At 29.2% G+C, this 24,964-nt stretch overlaps 1 protein-coding gene across 10 annotated transcripts in view; it reads right to left on the reverse strand.

The window, feature by feature from the left end:
* Nucleotides 1-2,074: 2,074 nt before the first annotated feature.
* The window catches only part of cmpy (crimpy), a 260,138-nt gene continuing 237,248 nt past the window's right edge, over nucleotides 2,075-24,964 (reverse strand). For all 10 annotated transcript variants that reach the window (XM_086916814.1, XM_086916817.1, XM_086916818.1 and 7 more), the window contains 6 exons: nucleotides 10,722-10,898; nucleotides 10,449-10,628; nucleotides 8,008-8,363; nucleotides 6,367-6,723; nucleotides 5,113-5,313; nucleotides 2,075-5,032 (listed from right to left, as the gene is read on the reverse strand). In XM_086916814.1, coding sequence (XP_086772940.1) covers nucleotides 4,781-5,032; nucleotides 5,113-5,313; nucleotides 6,367-6,723; nucleotides 8,008-8,363; nucleotides 10,449-10,628; nucleotides 10,722-10,898 — 1,523 coding nt within the window. In that variant the 3' untranslated portion in view covers nucleotides 2,075-4,780. The remainder of the gene's footprint in view (nucleotides 5,033-5,112; nucleotides 5,314-6,366; nucleotides 6,724-8,007; nucleotides 8,364-10,448; nucleotides 10,629-10,721; nucleotides 10,899-24,964) is intronic.

Here is a 24,964-nt window from a genome sequence, read left to right on the forward strand (position 1 = left end):
TATATGAACATATAGATTTTAAACCCATAGATAAAATAATAATAAAAATGTAATAATTATATATTATATATATTACATTATATACATATTTATTATATTTTATTTTTTATTATATTTATCATATTTTTATTATTGTCAATATATCACTTATATCAATTATTATATTAAAATGTTTATAAATAATAATTTAAAAAAGAAATTAAAATATTCTATTAAATTTTCTGTAATGATAATAAATTAAAAATTTCTATAATGAAAATTTTTTAACATTTTTAATAATTAATCAAATAATATTATTATATTAGATCTGTATATAAATTATAGCATGATTTTTTAATTGTATCTGTATATATATATGCAATATTTAATATATATTTTATAATGTATATTTTATTTATGTTTATTTATTTTTTAATATTTAATTTTTTTATCATATTATTATTATCTCCATGAATATTTATAATATTTTGAATTATAAATTAAATATATTAACTATTTAATTTATTACTTTTAATCCTAGTTATACTTTCGAACTCCTTAACAGTCTTATGATTTTAAAACAAAAAATTTCTTGATGCTTACAAAATTCAGTATTTATTTAGATAATCGATCAATAATTGCTTTGGGATGATAATTCAATGAGAGATGCGATTTGCGCGAATAATATTTGATTTTTTATTTTCTGTTATTTATCATTTATCTTCTTTTCGTTTTTTCCCTCTTTTTTTAATATTATTTACACGTGAATTCCAATTTTTAAAAATAATAGATTCCTACGACTTTAAAATTGGAACTTTGCGAGAGATTTTATTTAAAGAAATCATAATTTTTAATTTTAAATCTATTTTATACCAACGATACCAGGACCTTTATATAGAATGCAGCCGAACATTAAGTGGATGCTTAGTTTTCAAGATAATCGAATGAATATCCACTGTATATATATATACAATTATATATAAAAACAAAAAGTATTTTTATATTCCATAGTTAGTAAATAATTATATATAGTTATTTAGATTAAAATTTTACATTAAAATTAATTTTAAAAAATTATTAATTTTTTTGTTTATAGCTTTTTTTAATTATATAAATTTAATAAATGTTTTATGAAATGATAATCCTTATGAAAAGAAACAATTTTTGTCTGAAAATTTTTTTTTGTATTTCTTATAGTTTGCGAGTATTTCTTATAATGTCGAAAAATAATCAAATTTTCAAGAATTGATTTTATCTTAAAATGATTTCAAGCACCAAAAGAAATTATATAATATATACTTACATAAACGTTACTTATATATTTTTAACGTTTCATAATTTTTTTAATTTTCGAGTTGGCGATCTTTTTTTATTAGTTGTAATCAAGATTCATAGAATAAGTATTGTTTATAACAAGATTGAGAACGACATCGTATTTCGCATGTACTTTAATCATAATTTAATAATTACGATTAATATCGTAATGTATATTCAAATTCGTTTATTAAAAATTATTATTGAAAATTAAATCTTGAACAAAAAAATTTTACTTTACATTTCTTTCTTCTTTTTTCATAAGAAATTATCTTTCATTCGCATGACACGTTATTTGAGTGTATCTCTCATAATATGTATGTATATACATATATCTTACCGATTCCTAAGATTAAAACATTTTTCAATAACAAAGGAAAATGGTCGTTAAGAAATAAATTAATTTACTTATATTTTTATAATTTTTTAAATTTTCAAATTTTTTCCTAATCTTATGTACGCGATATATAAAACAAAAGATTATTTTATTTTTCTTGAATATTTAGATTAAATATTAGGTCTAAATTATGGAAATTAAATCAAAATCTCTGATTTTTGCATAATTGGCATTTCAATATATGGGGAACAAAATCCCATAAGACGATAGGTTTATTTTGTCTGTTAGAAATTAAAAATATATTAAACAAATGTAACGAAAAAAAAAAAATTAATTATTAATGATAAAGGAAATTAAATTGGAACATTCGGCACGTTATGATACAAATATTCGAAATTTGATGGTGAAGAAATAAATTATCTATCAACTTACATACCACTCGTATACAATATATCACATATCAACAATTTTATTTAATGTCGTTTTATTTAACATACAAGAGCTATTTTTTTAAACACGATGCACGATTTTAAAATGCATACGAGTTCGCACATATTAAATAAGTCTAGGTTACACTGATATGACATTTCGTTACGTTAAAACTGTACACAAAAAGAGCGCGCAAACACGAGACTATTCGTTTCTCGATGGCCTTGATTGGCTGCTTTTCATCGCATCTCGAGCGTTCTTCCCTAGATTTTGGTTATGTCGCGATTTTCTCTTCGACGATCATTCGCTCCTTACCTCTTTTTTTTCATTTCAGTATACAATCACAAAATGATTTTTATAATCTTGAAATATCATTATAAAACATTGAACAGCAAAAATAGCCGAAAAGCGCAAACATTCGAGTAATTTTGGTCCGATTCGATTTCTTCGTTTTCTAAAAGAGAACTAACCTTTCTTTGTTTCTTCGACCGTTTGTCATCGATATCGATGCCACGCAATCGCGATATCATTATATTATTCGAACACGAGAGCACGCGATGAAGTACGAGAAACGATCGAGGCTCGCGCATCGGCGTCGCGCGGAACATCGTACGAACCTGTCGTCGATACATATTGTCTCCAACGTACATTTACACGTACGAAATACAGTCTGCGATTTATCGACGATCGTTCTACATACGGTAGATACGACGCGCGTCTGCGCTTGCGTCTAATACGCATATACGCGACAAGTTTAGCATTATTTAGACGGTAAACGGTTAGAGACGATATACAATAAAGACATGAATGTCGCATTGGAAAAATATATGTACGCATGTTAGTTTAGGGAAGAAGGAATGATAAGACGAGGTTCTACGTGCGGGCGCGCGCGCGCTTCCCTCCAAGCACAGAGATATGTTTAATTTGCACGACAATTGGTTATTTCGTGTTACAACGATAACGATTAGTATCGACTCTGTGAGACGCAAACAAATTTTTTTTGTTCGCGCTTATATTGGTTTACACGATTCATGTACACACGCACCATCGCAAAATCTCTGTTCCCTTCGGTACTTTTACTTATATCTTCTCTCATAATTATTTTTCTTTTTCATTCTTTTGTCTCACTCTTTCACTCATAACATAACTATATGTACTTACATGTATTCAACAGTGCACATATTTGCATCATTCTCACTTCGTTCTCTCTCTCTCTCTCTCTCTCTCTCTCGCTTTTTGTTTAGCTTTTTTTTTTTTATAGTTCATAAGTAAATAGGCTGTGTTTTATGTCGTTATCGTTGTTACACGATATCGAGTTTAAAAACGAGCACGATACGAAATGAACGATCTCGTAGAACGCGTAACGTTTCTTTAACACTTGGATAGTATTAAATTATATTGCAACAGTGTACAAAGCGAATAGATTCTTGAATAAATATGTACAAATAATTGTCAAGAAAAACAGTGTATACATGCGTCGAAAAATACGTTAGATCGAGATTAGAAATGGGATATGTTGAAAATTGGGGTATTTTTGGTTTCATTGCGATTTTATTCGATAAAATATTTAATTTTGGTTACGCGTCATACATAACGTAAAATATAATAATAAAGAAAGACATAGAAAGAATCAAATAAAATGAAAAGAATCTAGAATCTAGATGATTAAATGCACCAATATGACAGTTATTTATTCGTTACAAATAGAAAGCAGGGTTTTTTATTTTCTTACGCACGATTGAATCTATCGATGAAAAATTAAACGAAAATTCTGTGGTTCAATTCGTCATTACGAAGCTGCGCTATTTCGTAATCAAAGCTATCTCGTGGCAGAACAGGATGTATTACATAGCTTAATCGTGAATTTAATATCGTTCTTCTGTTCCCTTGAAATCGAATAAAGCTAGACATTCCACGCATTGTCAGAGAAGGAGAGAAATTGAAAATGATGGAGGGACAAGAGAGAGAGAGAGAGAGAGAGAGAGAGAGAGAGAGAGAGAGAGAGAGAGAAGTAGGGAAAGAGAAAGAATAAGGTTGGTCGAAATGGTGTATAGCAGAAATAGAGAGAGAGAAAAAAAAGAAGATGGCAAATGAAAATCGATATAAAATCAATTCAAGTATTGCCAAAGAACAGCAACGGAGTTTCGTGAGTACGAAACACAACAATGGTCCAGAGATCGAGGGAACTAATACTAGAGACTAAGACACCTGCTTCTCTCTTCTACGATTCTCGATCGAGTTAGGATCTACTTTTTTATCTCGTTAGCGTATTCGTACTTTTACCCCTTTCTCGTGATAATTACGCTAGCTTTTTTATTACATATCGTATTTTGTATTACAATTTACATATCGTAATCACGATATCGTATCGAATTAGAATCGAGGTTAGGGAGGAGGGGAGGGGGACTGGGAGGGAGAGGGTACCCGACAACCGTGGTTCACAAAGCGTCGGCCTATACATCTCAGTTATCTTCTCTTACAATCGTAAAACCGTCCGCTACTTATAAATAATACTGAATCTACAATATGGTATTTTGGACCGGTAAAACGTCAAGTTTGGACTTTTGTTGGCAGCGAGTGCGTGTTCTCATTCACCTCCGCGCTTCTCTCGTTTGGTGGTCTTCGCTGTTCTCCTATTGGCCGTGATTATCGACGCACGTAATAAACTCCGTCTGTCCAAAGAATATATCTCACGTTTTCCCCGGTTTGTCAAACAGTCTTTTACAAGGGTACAATTTTCTCGTTTCGATGCACCGGCGTGTCGTACACTGGCACGCATTTGTAATATTGAGGAGGGTAGATGGAGTAAGATGTCTCGGAGGGTGAGAGACGGGCCCGGAATCGACTGTGAAGAATGTGGGCGATGAGCACCAGGCAGAACAACGAGAGTATTGTGATCAAGATGATCGGCACCGTGCCCCACCCTTTGCCTTGATGATGACCACCGTTCGCCACACCGTTCCCCTTCGTCGGCTGAAAATAAACGGACGAAGAAGGGAGAAATTACGAAGGATCGACTTATCCTCGAGATGAAACGATACCAGAATACTTACCGCGATCGGACAAATCGGGCAACAAGTTCCAGGTTTCGCGGGCAACGGATCGTTGCAAGCTATCGAGCAAACGGTCTCCTTGCAACTAAGCTTCCCTCCGGTGTCGCAGGTGCACGAGGTGCACGAGTTCGGATGCCAAGTCGATCCTTCCGGATGCGTTCCGTTCACGTGGTCCACGCAGAAAGCACGACATCGGCACATCTATGAATAATGTCAAGAAAAACCGTTTAAATACGTAATGTAAATGTCTCTGTTATATTAAAAAATAAGGAGAGATAATACGCTTATTCAATATCAATCTTATGAAATTGATTCTATAATTTTTTAGCTGTCAAATTGTATTTGCATTTTTTAATATGTAAAGAAATGTGCGCTTTGAAAATAATTTACAATATTATACAATAATTAACAATATTAGGTACGTATTTTTGTCAATTTCGTAGCATTGTCATCTTTTTTTAATTTCTTAATTATTTCCTTTGAATAGTTAATACATTGTATATATTACGTAAATCTATTCAATGTCAATTTTAAGTTAATTTTTATTTTCACTGTGATAAGAAAGAAAGACGTCTACGATTGTACACATTGTAGTTAATTATAAAAGTTTTCATGCGAAATAAATTTATATTTTTTTTATTAAAACCAACGATAATTATTTTATTATATGGAACATTATAAGCATACGATAAATTATAATGAATTATGTATACATTATAATTTACAATTTTTTTTTTATTAATAGAATATCATATTTTGAAAGAGTGACATCAACTCTTAAAATTCTAATATTATTTTCGTTTTTTAAAATAATTTTGTAACAATATAAGATAAAGCAAGATTTTGAATTATGAAAATAATTAAAATATATAAAATATACTCAGGCAAAAGCGCATTCGAAAAATGATAAAATTTAATTTCGCGCGATTCAAAGAGATTTTAAATGGAAAAAAATTGCTATATGTATAATATATGTATAATACACATTATGTTTTAATAAAAACACACAAATTTTTATTTTAAGTCAGAATTTTTAGATTGTCTTCTTAATATTTATTTCTAAGATAATTTTTTCTTCTAAAACTTTTATTGACTGATTGTAAACGAATAAAAATTTTAAATCAATAGATTATAACATTATTATAAAATACAATAATGTTTCAGCATTTGTGTAACTCAAATCCAACGATGTTTGCAATATGTTTCAACGTCTGTAACTATTTAAATTAAAGAGGAAACTGTATCTGTACTTACAGAACAGCCGCGTTTGTTCGTTTTGTAACCAAACGCGCATCGTTTTCTGCATCCGATTAGAGGTGGACAACTTGTCGATTCTGGCGTTCGACATTTGCAAAATGTGCAGTCGTTTTCATCCATAACCAATCCTCGTTCGCAGTGCAAATCGCACTTTACTTCGGGACAAATCTTTTTTCCAGCATCGTCGATTGCCACAGTGTCAGTGGTAGATTGTTCAAAGGTCTGGCAATCGCAGATCGAGCAGTCATTTTCGTCCTTTACGATCTTGCAACCGAAATCGCAGTGAAAATTTGGGCAAATGTTTTTGGATTCGTTATTAGTAGGAGGATGATCCGTTATTATCACATCGTTTCTCTAAAAAGTAGAAAAATATGGGGTGGATGTTAAAAAATTGTACTTCATCTTGTCATATATTTATACGTATATTAGATACATAAAAAAATTTATGTGATTCTCTTTAAAAATATAGATTTTCTGACAAAAATTAAGAAATAAATTAATCATTTACAAATTTTTTTTGTATTTGTTATTTTCACTCGATCTTTATTTAAATATATCTGGAAAAAATTTATTACTTAATTAATATATGAATTATTATCTTCCTGTGTTATTTTTAATTTCACAATCTATTCGTTTTAGATAATGAAAAATAAATTTGGAAATGATTAGTTTATTTTTATAAGCATTTTATTTGTTAATATAGAAGATTTATCAACATAGAAGAAATTGGATATAATTAGTTTTAATAGAAGTATCAAGTTTTACTCGTTATTTCTAAAATAAATTATCAATTCTTTATTTGCATTGAAAGAAAGTTCATTTCATAAAACATTGAAAAATCGTTTTTTTTTTTTCATGATAATCAAGCTTTTCACAATTTAGAATATTACAGCTAGCTTATTGTTTATATTGTTAGATTTTCACCTATTTAGTAATATAATTTTTCGAATACTTGCTCTCAAAATAAAACAGAAATTGAAAATTGAAATTATTGATAACTACATCACTCCAAAAATTTTTATTTTTAATAATAATGAAAATAAATTTCGATTTTAAAAAAGAAATTACTTTGATTAATCTTAGAATGTTTAAGATCTTAGAAGATTCTTATATTAATATAAAATAAATATTAGAAATTTAATTTTTTTGTTTGTAATATGTTTTTATATGTATTTTATTGTACATATATTATAAGTATATACATATATGTTAAATAGTTGGTCAAAAAATGTAATATCAAAGAACATGAACGTAATGATATAAATCTACGAGTGCTATCAAATATTTTATTTTCTTAATTTCTCTATTATCGATTATTTTATTAATATGATTTAATAAATTAAAATAATATGAAGTGAAAAAATTGTAGATCTAGAAAGACATCCAAAAAAAAAGGTATCACGAATCAATATCAAAATATATATAATTTAATAAACGATTTCATTTATATTTCTGTTATATACAATAACTCTTTGACACAAAATTGTTATAGCCTTTATACACATGATAAATAATACACTTCAAAAAATAATGTGACTATATTTTAACCTCCTTAAAGCTGGAAAATTGATCGCATTATTTCTTCGATGTTAATAAATATATATCTAAAAACGATCACGAGAATATTTATGCACTTACCTCGGATTTATCGCAACTACAAATGGGACAATCGCTTTCGTCTTTCGCGTAACCGTATTCGCATGTTAACTCGCAACCGTCGAGAGAAGTTTGACAAGGTATCTCCGATCGGTGGAACGTCGTGTTCGTAAACGGTGGACAATACGGACAACATTCGCCAGGATCGGGAGGAATCGCGTTCTCGCAGGATTTGCACATTGATTCTTGACAGGATACCATCCCGTCCTCCTGGCAGACGCAACTAACACAATCGGATGGCTGCCATCGTTCGTTCAACTCTCTCGCTTTGCCCTCGTAAATACAATATTTAGGCGGTTTCGTTATCTCGGTTGCCGGTTTTATCCACGAGATCGACTCTGCGAAGCAAACAAAAGTAATTGTTTTTGTATAGAGATTGAGGTAAAATAATAGGTAGATTATGATTTGTAATTTTTTTTTTATCACGCAATTCGATGATACAGTTTATTATGTAGATTTTAGATGATACAATTAATTTAAAAGGAGATTTGATAGTTTAAATGAGTTTTGTATGAACAGTGAATTATAACGTTAAGAATGTTTTAAGAAATTTTAAAATAAAATCGAGATATCGATTTATTATATTATTTATCCAGATAATTTTTAATTCGCTTGGTAATTATATGCAAGAGCAATTTCTCTTCGATTTTAATGACATTGAAATGTGTTATTAAGATCAACATTTTGAATAACTTTTCCTTATGCATGTACTCCTTTCGCTTCAGTTTCTGAGATATACGTGGAAATATATTCCGTATCGTATATAAGTAAAGTTTGACACAGCTTTTTATATAGACTTAATATAAATTTAGATTAGCTCGATTTAGTGTAAGTTCGATTAAATAATTACCATACGTTAAAATGAAAAATATTTTTTCTTGATATTTCGAAAATCAGCGCTGGAACAAATTATTCAGAATATTGATCTTAACAACGTATTTCAAGATCATTGAAATCTAAAAAATGGACTTTTTCTATATATTTATCGTGTATTTTATAGTTCTAATCTATTTATAATTTATAAAATTAGATTAAAAAATCTAATAAATAAATTTAATCATAGAATGTTTTATTAATATAATATTGTTATTAATGATTTTTCTTTGGAAAATTGAAGAATAAAAATATTTACTTGTTCATATGTCAAAACTGTATTCATTTTAAATTAATATAATACTTTATCTCATTATTTCATATCGTTGATTCGTAATTTATTATCTCCATACCAAAGATAACTGTAAAATTGCTTTTTTTTATAGATATTCATATTATTATTAAAACATTAAAACAAAAGTTGTTAAAATATTATTATATTATCTATTAAAATATTTTTTTTGTCCAAGAGATAAACAAGTCACGTTTATTTTTGCTTAGAATTGCCACCTTAACTTATTTTCCCGTACATTTAAATGGGACATTATGGGAAGAAAAAAGAGAGAAACGATTGCAATCTAAATTGAAAGTTGGCGGTGATAAATTCCCTAAGTTGCGAACAGACTGAGATACAATCACTAGAAATAATGTATCCTGACAGTTAGTTAACTATCATCAATCTGTATCTTAGCGACTTAATAATAGTGACAAATGTTAGTATTTATATATTTTAATTTTAGTTTATCAATTCAAATGGGTTGATCTTTATAAAAGTTAAACAACTATATCTGTAGGGAAGATGTTTGAAGAGTTAACTAATTGTTAATGATATTGCATCTATTGTGTGTTATACATAAAAACATTGAACATTTTATATTTTTACATTGTACTACATACAATAATAAATAATAAATGAATCTTTTAAAGTTTATTATTTTAATTACAACAATATTGTTGTATATATAAGTAATTTAAGATTAAGAAGGATATTCAAGTCAAAATAAGCATTTCAGACTTTTTGTTGTTTCTATATATTAAAATTTAAATAGTTATCACGAAAGCAATTTTCATGTTTTATTTAACTTGTATACTTATTTATAAATACAATTTGTAAATATTTATAAATATAATTTATGTTTAATTAATTAAAAAAAATCTTTTTTTAGTTTATTATTGAACTGATAAAAGAAATAAAAATTAAATATTTTGCGATATTAAAACTTTTTTAAAATTATTTTATTAGAAAATAATAATTATTAAAAAAAAAGCATTAAAATAAAAATTGTTATCATAATAAATAATCTTTATTTATTATATATCAGATATATTTAATTGATATATTTTAGTAGATATAGCAATTCATACAATTATTTCTCGCATAATTTATTGAAAATCAAAAACTGAAAAATTGAACTGTACATTTTATACAATCTCTCTTATCACAATCATTCAATTATTTCTAGTGATTGCAGCTTCACGATCATCGGTCAAATTTTTTTCAAATATTTTTTAGAACAAGTGATAATTGAACGTATTTATAAATCCGTTACCTGCGGGTTTGCACTCGTAAAGAGGGCAACATCTACCGGGTGTCTCGCGATCCAGGGCAGCTCTCAGTTGAACGGGACGATGTCCCGGTTGGCAGGTAGGCCTTGGGCAGGGCGCGCACTCGCACTTTCCATCCTCGGTTAACACGCTATTTTCGGGGCACGGCTCCGATTCTCGAGAGTCTTCGATGGAAATAAAGCGACACTTTGAGCGAGTTTGTCCCGGAATGAACGGACGGATCGTGACACGGCGCGACATTTAATTCGATCTCTTACCTGGGGGCAGGCAATCGTAACGTGCGCAGCAGCTACCCGGGGTCTCTGGATCCGCTGGCTTCACCTGGATCAGACGTTGACCCGGTTCGCACTCGACCGAGGGACAGTCGATGCATTTGCACTCACCGCCCTCCCCTTGAACACTATCCTCCGGACACTCGTTGCCACGCGTATCTCCTATAAACGAATACAAATGTTGAATATGCTTTCCTCGATCGCGTGTTATCGAATTCGTTTCGATTCGTTCGAGTCGGGCAAGAATAAAAACGAGAGGAGATCGAGCTGTGCTTATTCGTTGGCTATGATGGAAAAAACGTTACGGTTTCTCGCCGAATGCTCGATCGGTTTTTTCATCCACCGATTCATTTACCGTAATCTCATTCGAGAAAACGTTGCTACAGAAATATTACTCCTCGAGGATAAAGCGAAATATGGCTTCAGAAAAAAAAAACATTTGCATTTGCAAATGTTAGCACCGAGTTAGAATGAAAAAATATCGTGACTGCGCTCATTCAAATCGAGATTAGTTGAAAGAACGGTACGCTGTTCATTGCGATCCAATTGATCGTTATCGTTAATTCCCTGTGGGGAATCACGATGTCGATACTTGGAAATACGACCATCACCGACTCGAATTACGCGGGAAAAGGAAAAGTTGGATCGCAATTGGTAACTAAAATTTATAACTACGATGATATTTCTTCGGGAATGGATAAGATTCTGCAACATATCTGTATACCTCCCAGGTTTGAGAAGCGGAAGCAACGGAGGAAAAATAGTACCCGTGAGATTCACCGATGCAGTGTGCGTTCGGGAAGGATACCGCATCGGTATCTAGGAGTATTCTATCTCCACATGGACCGAATAATACCAACGTTTCGAACACCACATCTCAAATTGATGTGAGTCGTTTCAGCTTTTGAACCTATAGAAATTTTTTGTTCAAAACAAAAGATGAACAATCCGTGAGTCGATTGAACAGTAATATCGTAATATAATTCGAAAAAGAAAAAAAAAATGTATAGTGCAACGTGAGTCATCAGATTGTAAATACATTCATACTATAAATTATGCAGAGATTTCTTTTTGTTTACTTTATCCCCCTTTTGTCGATCATGTCATCGCCCACGCAACTTTCGAACTTGCAATCACGAAATGGTTTCTTATATTCGTCACGCTCGCCTAATTTGGTATCCCGTAATTTTTAGTTTCTTTCACAACTCAGGAGGAGCTTTAAGATCCTTCATTTCGTCATGAATAACGAAATGGTAATAAAATTTTGGAAATCAAGAATCGACTTTCGAAATACTTCAATAACGAAAAACATTGAGATATATCTGAATACATATAAAACTAAATAATATAAAGAAATATAGAGAAATTAAATAACGTATTATTTTTTAATCAACGAATTGTATTTCCATTTCTATTATGAGTTTCTTTTAATATCTTTTTCCATCTTATGAATTACTGATACAGATTTTTTGAGATTTCATCATATACACGACATTATTGCCATACGGTAAGAAAGAAAGAAAAACTTTGAAAAGAAAGATTAATTCTTGATTCATATTTATTATCGTGAAGTCCTCCACTATATCGAGATTAAAAGAAGCAATAGATTATAAGTTTAAGTATAATAAATTCAAGATACTAAAGACACATATATGTAATACTAACAATTCTCGAATTATTGAACGTAATATCATGGTAAATCCTCGTGTATGAGAAGCAAAAACCTAAAATATAAGCAAATATTTGCGGCTACTTTTTATTACCCTTTGCGGATAATTTCACGTTCGATAAAGTAATTAAACGAAAAAGTTCTGAGCCTTACTACGTCATGTGATCGCTTATCGGCTATGTGTCAACCGGACGTAATCGCAGAAAATTCCCGGTTCAACGCTTTTTTTTTTTCTTTTCAAGTGCTCTGTGATTCTCGTTCGATCTTTAAAACGGCGTATTTTCAGTCTCTAGCCTTGTATTACGCGTTCACCAGGATTATCGATCGAGCTGCTCCGTGCCGAGACAAGTAATTGAGCTTATACCACGTAATTGGCTTTTAACTTTTCGACATTGCTTCTACGGACGTCGGATGATACGAAATAAGATTGTCGATGCGCTTCTGTCGCTGTGGAAACCTCTCGCAAGGACAAAAGTAATGTCGTTACCATTTATCGATAATGAAGTTTGGTAAATCTTGCGAATTTTTCTTTCCTTTTCCCATTATAAAATGTGCATACTACGATTATAGTTATTTATGTATATTTGATATAATACACGTTTTTTCGAAAAAAAAAAAGAGAAATGGTATCTGATTTATACTTTATTTATTAAAACTATAAATGGCATTAATAATACATGGAATTTAATACTTGAGCGTCATTTTAGAATTCTACATTTATTTAGACTATTGCTATAAAATTAGGTTAGAATTTCTCATTAGGCAATTAAATTAATTTTTATAAGTAGCATGTATTCTCAATATCAGCAATATGTATGATTTAAAATTGATTTAAAATTAATAATGTAATTATAAAATAATTCCAAATGAAATGACTTTTTTAAAATAATTAGAACACCGTAAAATTTATCTAATATCTAAACAAAAAATATATATATTTGTAAACTTAAATATTTTTTAAAATAATCAATATATCATAAATTTATCTAATATTTAAATAAAAAATATATATTTGCAATGCAAATAGATTTATACTATTATATATAGAGATGATAAATGTAGATTTTATATTAAGAACAAAACAAAAAATAATTATAAATTTTGAGAAAAAAATAATTATATTCTTATTTATAAAGTTATTTTTCTCATTAAAAACTTTAACAACTGTGACATTAAAAACTGTGTATATCATATCAATATTCATTCTGTCATTTTGAATTGTTTTTACTATCTTCAATAATGTCTTTTTCGCCCATAATCTACATTTTTTTTCTTTTATATTCAGTAGCCAATTCTAGAAAAATGTTTACTAGTTATTACTAATTATTAAATGTATTTTTAATATCTTATAAAAAAACCAAACCGTCTAATCGAAAATCAGAAAGTGATGGCTAACTTATTTTTTCAATAATTATATGATAATATCTCATCACACAAATGTAATAAGTTATAATTTGAAAAATACGTAAAAAGTTTTTGATATTATATACTTTCGCTACAATTTTTATATTACATATAACTTATTTAATTTTTTAATTGAAAATAAACAACGAGTACTTGAATTCAATTTACAATATATTATCACACTTATTACAAATAATTGGTAATATATCGTATAATCAGAACGTTTTATAATGTCTGTGAAATCTTTTAGTCTTTTGCTCGCAAGGTTATCTTATCTGAAATTATTCTATTTTTACTTTTTATTGCATTTATGCATTTATGATATGATTTATGTATTTATGATATGATAACATGATGCTACTATGATATACAACATATATATAATGTTTTATAATTTATGTGTCAATATAATCGTATAATTATATCGATTGTATAATTTTTCTAGTCGATATTGGTTTTATTATTTGTTTTATTGTTATTGTATCTATTATCAATAATCTGTTAATATACTTTTGCATGTATACAAACGGTTGTTATTATTATTAAAGATTTTATAATACAGAAGTATTTGCTTCAAGCTTTAAGGATCTCAAAATTAATATTAATATAACATCGATATTTAAAATGCGAGATATGAGAAAATTTTTATCATTTTGCAATATAAAATATATTTATGCTATGAAAATATTTATTTTCATGTAAATGACGAATGCAATTGAGAAAATTATTATTTTTAAAATTAAAATTTATAAAAGATAAATTGAGAAATAGAATGATTGATAAACACTTAAATTATATCTTATCGATTCGATGAGTTGAATATATTTTGATAGAAATTAGTTTTAGAAATAATTTTCAACTTTGTAACCTTTAAAAATTTTTCTATAGAAAATTAAAAATTAATTCAATTAAGAATATTAGTTTGAGTGCATGCGAAGAAAACCAATTTTTATTATTTAATCGTGAACATTTTTATTATTATCATTATTATCATTCTAATAAAATATTATTGTTATAAATTCATTCATAGAGTCGAGGATCTACTCAATTCTTAATTTCTGATTATCATCATAGTCATATTATATAAGATGCTAATCAAAAAAAAAAAAAAAATGGCATGTAAAAATATTCATTGAGACTTATTTATTAAGTTAGAAATAATTTAATTTTACATTGGATGAAGTGAGACAGAGAATGAGTGTGACGAATTTATTTTTTCACTTTGCTGTTATTTTTTTCATTGATCGCAGTCATTAATACAAAATTAAATTCCTTTTAAAAAATAAATTTCAACATTTTCGTATATCAACTTTTGTTGTATCGTATTTGTTTTACTCTCCAGAATTATTCCTTACGTTTTCTTTTACCTCGTGCATATATATATATGTAATAAACTAACATTACTTTTTAATGTATAATAAAAAATTTTTATCTATACAAAAACACTTTTACTTTTGAATTAAAAAATTAAATTATCCAGCTTCCAATTTTTTTCTCTTTTTCGACGATTCGTTCATTTACTCTTTCGTCAGATTTCGTTCCTTCCTCTTTCTCGTTCGTTTTCACGAAGCAAGTTGTGAGTGAATGAAAATCAAGCAGATCGAGGACAAGGAATATCACGACAGTATCGATGACGACTCATCGGTCATCGCGAGTTCGCCGAGGACCAAACTTTGCCAAGCTTCTCCTCCGATCCGGTTGATCGAGTGTTGTGAAACTCGTTAGATGTATCGCGTGTCACGTTCGTGAAGACAGATAACGGGAGAAAGAAGAAGAGAGAAAATAATGAAGATCATTATAAAAATACGCGAACGTTATCTCGCGCATATAATTGACATTGACGTAACGCGATCGTGCGCTTCTCTTTGCTTTTCTCCTGCTCGAGATTCCATTTTCTAATCTTACCTCGTTAACTTCAATTTAATTTTGACCGATTTTTCCTTTCTCAATAAATCGTAAATGGGACTTATTTGATATCAAACGATTTAATGATGATGATTTTTTAATATTGTTATTGCCGAGTGCATGATTCTGAATAAACTTTATTCTTACACGGAAACGGTGTTGATTAGAATTATTCGCAAAAAAACGTTTACATTGAATTCTACTTATACGTACGTATTCGTAGCACGTACGACAGTATACAATCGCCACTTCTGAACGATTTGTACAAACACGACATAACGGACAAATATCAACTTAATATCCATTCATAACGAACTTGGACATTCTATGGAATGAAAAAGAAAAAAATATATATATATAAGACAATATGTTCAATCTTCAATGTTTAAATGTTTAATATGTTCGATTTATTCAATACGAATTTATTCAATATTGGAATAAAAATAATTTATCGAAATAATAATAATGTTTTTACAGAAAGTTATAAAAAAAAATATATCCTAAACAACTTAGTAACTGTGAAAATATTATTATGTTAATACTATTTTATTAATATTATTATGTTATTATTAAATAAATTATTATATTAATATTATTTTAAATATATTTTATCTTTGATAGTTTTATTAATCTGTTGAAGCAAATAAATGCATTGTGTATATATTTATTAGAGATAATAAACATTTTTATATTGACTTGATACTTTTTCTTCACTAAAATTTTAAATAAATGATTATATGTATTCATTTACTATGTTTTAAATTATATCACAAAGGGAATCTTAATGATCACATAAATATGATCACATATTGATGCACATATAAGCAGAATTCAATAATGCTAATAGAGAAAATTTTTTGAAACAAAAATTAACATTAATGTTTAAGGAAAAAAATTGTTTAAAATCAGCTTAGCTTTAATATTATAACATATTAAAGAATCATTGAAATTATTCGGTGTTATATCAGAAATTAGCTTCGCAAATTGCTAATATCAATATAAAAATATATTTTTAATCATGCACAAAATATATTTTTATTCATTTTCACCGATGTACGGTCGAACTATAAATTCATGGACAATATTTAATAATGAAATATTCAATATTTAATAACGAAGACAAATCAAGGTACAATGAAATTTTGATATTTTTTTTTTTTTAAATAGTAGAGAATAACGTAATATTGACCAGTTAAATAGAATGAATTTGAGAGAATTGGATAAATATGATAGAACATTGAATAACTTTTGAAATATTTGATTGATGCTACAATTATTAGCTTGTTTCAGTTCTGTTATTTTTCTCATAAATAAACATTCAAGCAACTTATATAATACGTAAATTCGAATTGTATATAAAAATTTACAATTTTACCTCTACGAAAATATAAAAACTATATATTATTTGTATTAAGTTTTTTCTAATAAAAAATTTAAATAGATATTACTTATAATACTTCGTAATTAAGTTCAAAACAATTTATCCACCTCTTAAAAATAAGAAATAAGTTTATAACACGTAAGAAGGAATTACTTGGATTACTATTTCTGACTTAAAAATTTGCGAGAGATTAATTTATTATGAAAGAAATAATAGCAACGAATTTGAAAACGAATATGTCGAATATAAGACAGATAATATTATATGAAAAAAAAAAGATTTAATAAAGTGATTGTCATAAAGTTGATAAAATATAGAATAATTTGAAAATCTCAAACAAAATATAAAATACTGAATGTTATAACAAATATAAAACTACATTTTTTATAAAGATGGTTGGAAATATAAAATAATTTGAAAAGCTCAAATAAAATATAAAACTATATTTCTTATTAAAAAATTTATATTATATATCATTATATTATATATTTGTAGAGATATATCTATAATTTCTTATATATTTATTAAAAAAAATATATATATTGCAATATTTGTTATTGAGTAATGTTAAGTCAGTTAATACAATATATATATGTTAATAATAATTTTTACATCTTCTCCATTTTCTTTTCTGAAATTATGAATATAAAATTTTTTATATCAATTTATTTTCCATCCAATCAATTAATATTTGATTTACAATTTTTGTTGAAATTTTTAGCAATAATACACGAATGAATATAACACCGTTTTTCTTATAAATTTTTAAAATAAATAAGAAGCCGAAATGTTATTTCAAATTATTATTTTTAAATTTATTTTTACTTTGACTATATATTTAAAATTAATTATCTTGTATATATATATATAACAAAATGTACATTTAAATATATACAAATGATATATAATAAATTAATATACAAATAATGAATTAATTTTATTATATATTTTAAAGTTAATATATATTTACGTTATAATATCGGTTCAAAGAAATAAAGAAATATCATTATAGGGCTAGCTATACGTTTCGAAGCTTCTCGATTAGATATAGGCAATCGAGAAGGACTTTTTAAATTAGCTGAACAATTTTTAAATATCAGAAAATAGATTAAAAAATTGGTGTATTTCTAATTATGACATATTTAACATACATTGCAATAATTATTCTGAAGATTATCAATACGAAAAATGTCATTAATTTCTTACTTAATACTTTAATTTAAAAAGTTTATTTTTATATCCCTGCTTCTAATTGTATAAAATAAACGTGATATAAGAACAATGAAATATCTATCATTTTTCCTATTATACGATCCAATTTTACTCTCAGATCTCTTTACTTCTTCTAATATTGCTTTTGAATAACATTTATGTACAACGTTTCATATTTTATCAGAAGAAGAGGGCAAAATTAATAAAATTGCCAATATAAGTTTATTTTTAAACATTTTTTTCTTATAAATAGCATTCCTCCACTTTCACTTCTAATCTCTCTAATCATTTCATCAACCCATCGGTATACTTTATTCGTCGGGACCGTTTCGTGATCCTTTATTTTCCCTTCGCTATCTTCGATATCCGTTATCCGATTTTTTTCCCCGGACACAGCAAGCTGGCTGTAGTGAAGCTTACTAACTAGTTTATATCGACCGATAGATCGAAGGCGGGCAAGGCGGCAAGGGGGGGGGGGAGAAAGGTTGAGTTAAAGCTGGGAACGCGTCTAGTTTTCAAACCACCGTGAGCTTTCGTCTCCCCCCCCCCTCCTCTCCTCCCCCCGCTTTGAAATCGTCCGAACTCGCTGCGCCGCTATTAATTCTTTCCGCTCTTTTGTCCATACCCGCCGCGCAGATAGAAGTCGAGCTGCTCGCTGCTATTCCGCATTGTTCACGTCCTTGGTCGACGTTTTTTCGCCGCTACGCTTTGCCGTTTCTCTCCTTTTCTTCCTCACCATTTTTCTTCCTCGCGAATTACAAAGTCGAAACGCGGTTAGATAATTGCCGAGTTCTGTGAATACAGTTTTATGAAGCGGAGTGGAAGAAGCTTGGTAGTACAACACTTTTGACTTTGGAAATTGGTGATTATGACGCGAGAACTGTATTCTGTGCCGACAACGAAAATTTGTATATATAACTTGATCGTTTATCGATTCATCAACAATATCCAGGTTATTAATCAAAAGCGGGGAAGAAAATTTTATAATCATGGATGGATCGGATAATTTGAATGATGATAAAAAATTAAATTGTTTATCGAAGCAAATTAATAATGGATGAAAAATTACAATAATGGATGAAATTAAACGAGAATAATTATATTTATCTGTAAAAATTAATCAACTAAGTAATTAAAAATTATAAGATTTTTTTGTAATAATTATTTTGTATTATGATGATAAACATATAGATTCATTTCTCGATGCATTTTTCATGTATTTAAATTAACATAACGGGCAAAGGAAGGAAAAATATCGAATTTTCTCTGTGTTAATGTAATTACAACGTTGATTAATCATAATCAATTCCGATGACTGATAATATAATCATCGATTATATTTTTGAATTTAAATTGTAAATTTTAAGATGTAAAGATTGAAAACAAGAAAATATTCATATTATAATTTTATAATATCAATAAGAAAAAGATATCGAAAAGTTATTTTTCATTCATTTTGTGTCTACATATATATTTTCTGATGTGCACCAAAGAAAAAAACTTCTAAATATATCATATATTTTTTATCATATATTTAAAATATGTATTAATATTTATCATACGTTTCAAAATATTTAACGCGTTACTTTAACTCGTCCCTTGTTACATCGTTTATCAATAACTCGTTTTATTAAAGAACTTTGACGAAATCGGTCATCGAAAGGCAACGCTGGGACAAATTATGGGATGCATCGCGGGTGAAAGTTTATCGATGCATCATAATCCACCATCGAGAAGTAAGGGAAACGGGTATCCATGATACAGCTTTCGAGGAGGAACTTTTTTCCCCTTCAAACGATCGAAGAGAATTTCGAAAAAGTTTCCGATTCAATTCCAAGTATAATTGTATACGTGGAATATAATATGTACACGTGTATGTGTGCGCGTGAAATATATTTTAAGAAATCAAAGCAACTGTTAATTTCTTGTTTACGTCATCGCGACGATTTCGAGCGCGCGAACAAGCGCGACAAATTGATAATTTGCGTACGTCGAATAGGATTCTCGACGCGAAGGGTAGAAATGTAATATAAAAAAAAAAAAAAAAAAAAAAGAAAAAAGTTTAGGCGAATCCAATCCGGTAAATGCACGGGGAATATCCGAGCCAAAAAGCGACCGACGAAGATGATATATCTGCGGGAAATCATTAGCTTAATTGAAATCGGATAGGTGGATGAAACGAAGTTAATGATTGAAAGCAACGGAGCTTGACGCTTGTTTTCCAAAACCGTGCGAAATCAATGCGATTGATCGCATTGGTGAAAGAGAAAAAAAAGGGAAAAAGAGTTCCTGGAGAAATCTGTGGAAAAGATTTTAATTAGCTTTTTCTTTCGGCAACGAGTCGTCGGTTAACGGGATTTAATCCGCAAGTGGTTTCCAATCCCTTCCTCCTGATCGTTAGAATCGTACCGATTTAGGACGAAAGATGCTTTCTAATCAGGAAGTTCCTCTTTTTTTTTTAGGGACAGGAACAAAATTCATCGCGCGCTCGAATGCACGAATCAGAGCGGAAGGGTGGTGCGTACGCGCGTACACATCTATACCCTGCCCTTTTCATACCGAGCTCCGTTTTGCTTAATCTCTTTCATTTCGTTTGAAAGGACTCATCAAGCGCAAGAGATAAATCTGTGCTATCCACCGAAAGGGAAAAACCGTGACGAAAAGTTGGAGCCTCGATGGATTCGAAATATTCTGAACGCGCGTTGAATATTCGCGCAAATTATCGCGAAAGAACGAGATTTCGAACGAAAGTTTTTCTCTTCGAAGATGTCTCCGTTGCGCTCGCTCGAGATAAAGAAAACATCTCTGCCAGCTAAGGATTTCGATACACGAGCGTTGTTCCCGGTATTTTTGTCAAAACAAAGGACTCCCCTTCTTTGGCCTCATGACTAGAAAAACAAACGGACGAGGAATACCGTTCCAAGGATTTCTCTCGATCAAATCCACGCTTTCTTTTTCCCTTCCTTTTATTTTCTCCTTAACTTTCCTCTCCATCGATGCGATTCCCTTTTTCCACCAAGGGAATCTTTGATCCCCTCGATTTCGTCCCATCATCGGCCATTTTTTTCTTCTTCTTCTTCTTCTTCGAAACTTTTTTTCTTTTAATATTGAATGGAATCTCTACTCTACTGGTAGATTTGTTTCGCGCATATCTCGATCCTGAATCCAATACAACATTTTTTATCGAAAAAATACGAGCGAAAATACGAGTGCTTCGCCGAGTTCTGGATTCTGAATAAACTTCGGCTTCTCCATAGAATCGTGGGGTTGGCGCGCGTCTCGGCCGTATATAATTCGTTGGAGAATTGGTCGAAACGGTAGATCCGGCCTGTAAGCGGGAAAATGATCTCGAGTCGAAAACCTATTACCGAGGCGGTGTTATCGATTTACTCGATGATATTTCGCGGTTGCTTTAACGGGGGATCGTTGTAACTGAATGGTCGTTCAATTCGTGGAAAGTTTGGCGGAGCCTCGAGGTTCGAGGATTGCCTCGTACACCGCGGAATAAAAGTTACGAGAACCGATAGTTGTTGGCCCAAGTCATGCACGAATGGGCTACGAAACTTCCAATTGCCATCACTATGGAAAATTACTTCGCAAGGACTTATACCGGCTATATAAATGTCGTGATCGATCCTCTTCATTCGAATACGGCTTTCGTAATATTCCAATGAAATTTATTCGCGAATAAATCAAGAGAATTCAGTACAGAAGTTGTTCGATTGTATATATGTATATAAATTATGTTTATCGATGTTGACGTTCGACAATCGTTTTTATTTTATAATACTCAAGGATATAATAAAGACTCGGTCATTGCAAGGGGAAAAAATTGTTGAATAAAATGCTGTATGCGATTTATATACTTTTCAATTTATTAAATCCATTAAATTAAACTTATCTTTTTAAAATAAAATCACCATTTATAATAAAAACTGTACTTTATTTATAGTAAAAACTGTATTTTGATAAATACTTACAAAAATATTGTTTCTCTTCTTTCATTTGGCAATCGTTTATTGTTCAATAAAATTATTAACGAGAACAATTTAGGCTAAATAAATTAGCTTAGATCATGGTTTATAGTAAAAAATTATTAACCTGTAATTCAAACTCAATATAAACTCAATATAAACCATAAAATGAGAAATTAAATATAAAATTTTTAACATTAATTAATTTATCTTAGTTCTAATTATAATTTCATCTCAAATCAAAATTAAATAAAAATTGTATATTATTATTTTTAATTGTTAACCGATTTATGATTTATATTGAATTTGATGAGTTTGAGGCGTCAATGTCTGTGCAAAAAATATAATTAATACCAATTTAAACAAACTTTTTGAAAAAAACGTTTTTTGTTAATAAGATTGAATATTGAAGAATGATTGCCAAATAAAATCTTCACAATATTGTTATTATCTTCACAAACAAGCTGATATTGTTTAATAACATATTAAAAAATTACTAAGATCGGAGAGTAGCATCTTTTTGTAAATAGTCATCTAATTTTTATATGGAACGATCAAAAAGTTTCTGTAATTTTTATTTCTTGTAAAAAAAAAAAAAAAAAACATTCGATTAGAAAATTTTTTTATGACACCTATGCTAATTTTCGGCCGCATTATTGGTTTCATAAGTATGATTTCATAATTAATTTGGTGTACTCGATGAATTTATTGAGAATAAAGCACTATGATTTTCATATCACAGCTATCATATTTGTCTGCTATTATTTTTTCATTTTTAAGTTTTTCGAACTATAAAAAAAGTAAAAGTCAAATACTCAATTGAACTGAAACTAACTAAAACCTGATATAGTTGAAGATTTATATCGACATAGATATCAAGTATATCAATATCAGAAAAAAAATTTTGTAATTGAATATTTCTTTCATAAATTTCTTTCATAAACAAAGGTACAAACTTTTTGATTATATTATCCATTTGGAACACTCGTTATTATTTTTAAGATTTTAATTTATCAGATTTAAGAGTTTAATTCTTAAATTAAATTAATTCTCAAATTTAACAAAATTTTGATTCAATGGGATATCATTGATGCTGTTTTATATCTTTCATATTTGAAAAAATATATATATCTGTTAAATTGATATTGAAACAATATTTAATATAAATTAAATAAAATTAGATTAGAGGAATAAAATTTTTTCGTCTTTTTTAATAAACTTTTTCTACTCTCAAGTTTATCACTTTGACGAATCAATGAATGCTGATAATAATCGAAATAAATCATAATATATTATTATTCTTTTCATGTACGTATTGTCAAATTGAATTTTAAATCTAATATCTCTCTTGCAAAAAATATTCGATTTATTAAAATATCAGAAAATATCTATTTTAAAATTAGAAAAATTGCAATTAGTCGGAATTTAAAAATTTTTTTATCTAAATCTAAAATGAAAAGTTAAACAGTTAATATATTTTGTTTAAATTTTGGATTATGACTGACAAGAAAATTTCCTTGAGATCGATTGATGCAGAAATAAATGACATGGAAAAATCTCTATTTTAAAAGATGATCGAATATATTTTGCAAAGAATTTTAATCGATTATGGATTTATTAACTTTGTGTAACTAACTCTGTGACTTGATCACATCGACATATATTATGCTAAGATTAACATCTTGTTTTTATATTTCGGAATTTAAACATGCACTATAGAATCGATCATTCGTAGCTTGTATAAACTCTTTCGTGGACTCTATCGATTTTTTTCAGAGTTTTTGCGCATCTTTAAATCAATATAATTTCGATAATTGAATAGAAACCATTAATAATTTTTTTAATAGCTTCGTTTAAGATTAACGAATTATTCTATATTTGTATGTGTCTCACTCAACGTCTTTCATTTTACATTATATTCTCGATATTCTTGCACAGAATGGGTTAAGAAAAAACTCTGCCTTAATAAATAACAACGCTACACGTTTATATACCAAATTGGCAACGAGATGCCAATTCCGAAAAAATCGTCAGAAGAAAAATTCCTCCCATCTTAACCTTGATCTGGATATTCGTGTGGGAAATGTTAAGGAGAAAAGAAAAAAGGATGGAGAAAAAAGGGGGGGAGGGGGTAAAAAAAGATATAAGCATAAAAATTGTCCGGGCGGGGGTTGGAACGAGCGATGTTCACCGACGTGTTCGTTTGGCATGAATAATGTAGCTTCTGGCACGAGCGGATAAAGCGAAGAACGAAAAAAGAGGGAGTAAGAGAAGAAGAGCTGCCGCTTGACGAACGCCGAGTAGCCCAAGTATAAAGGACGGAAGGGTGCGAGCGAGCCAAGACAGAAGGGCTTTGATCTTTTGTAGCCGTCGAATTTACGTTCGAAAAGTTAGTAAATGCCGGCTACAAAGTCTCTCGAACCTATCTTTCTCGAGGAACGATGCTCCCCCCCTCCATTCAGCTACCATGGTGAATATCTTGTTTCCCACCAAAATTCTATTTAGAAACCGGTGTTTCCTGTTCGTCCTCGTCCTTTCAAATACGATAATACGACGACGATCGGGATAATTATAAAATACAAATAACAAAAATCGCCGAGTCACAGGATTACGATTGCGTCGTTGCCATGTAAGCTGATACACCGTAGAAAGAGAGAGAGAGAGAGAGAGAGAGAGAGAGACA

This window comes from Apis florea, unplaced genomic scaffold (genome assembly GCF_048593485.1).
Source record: "Apis florea isolate Af1SG1 unplaced genomic scaffold, ASM4859348v1 contig_3803_pilon, whole genome shotgun sequence".
NCBI classification, from domain to species: Eukaryota; Metazoa; Arthropoda; class Insecta; order Hymenoptera; family Apidae; genus Apis; species Apis florea.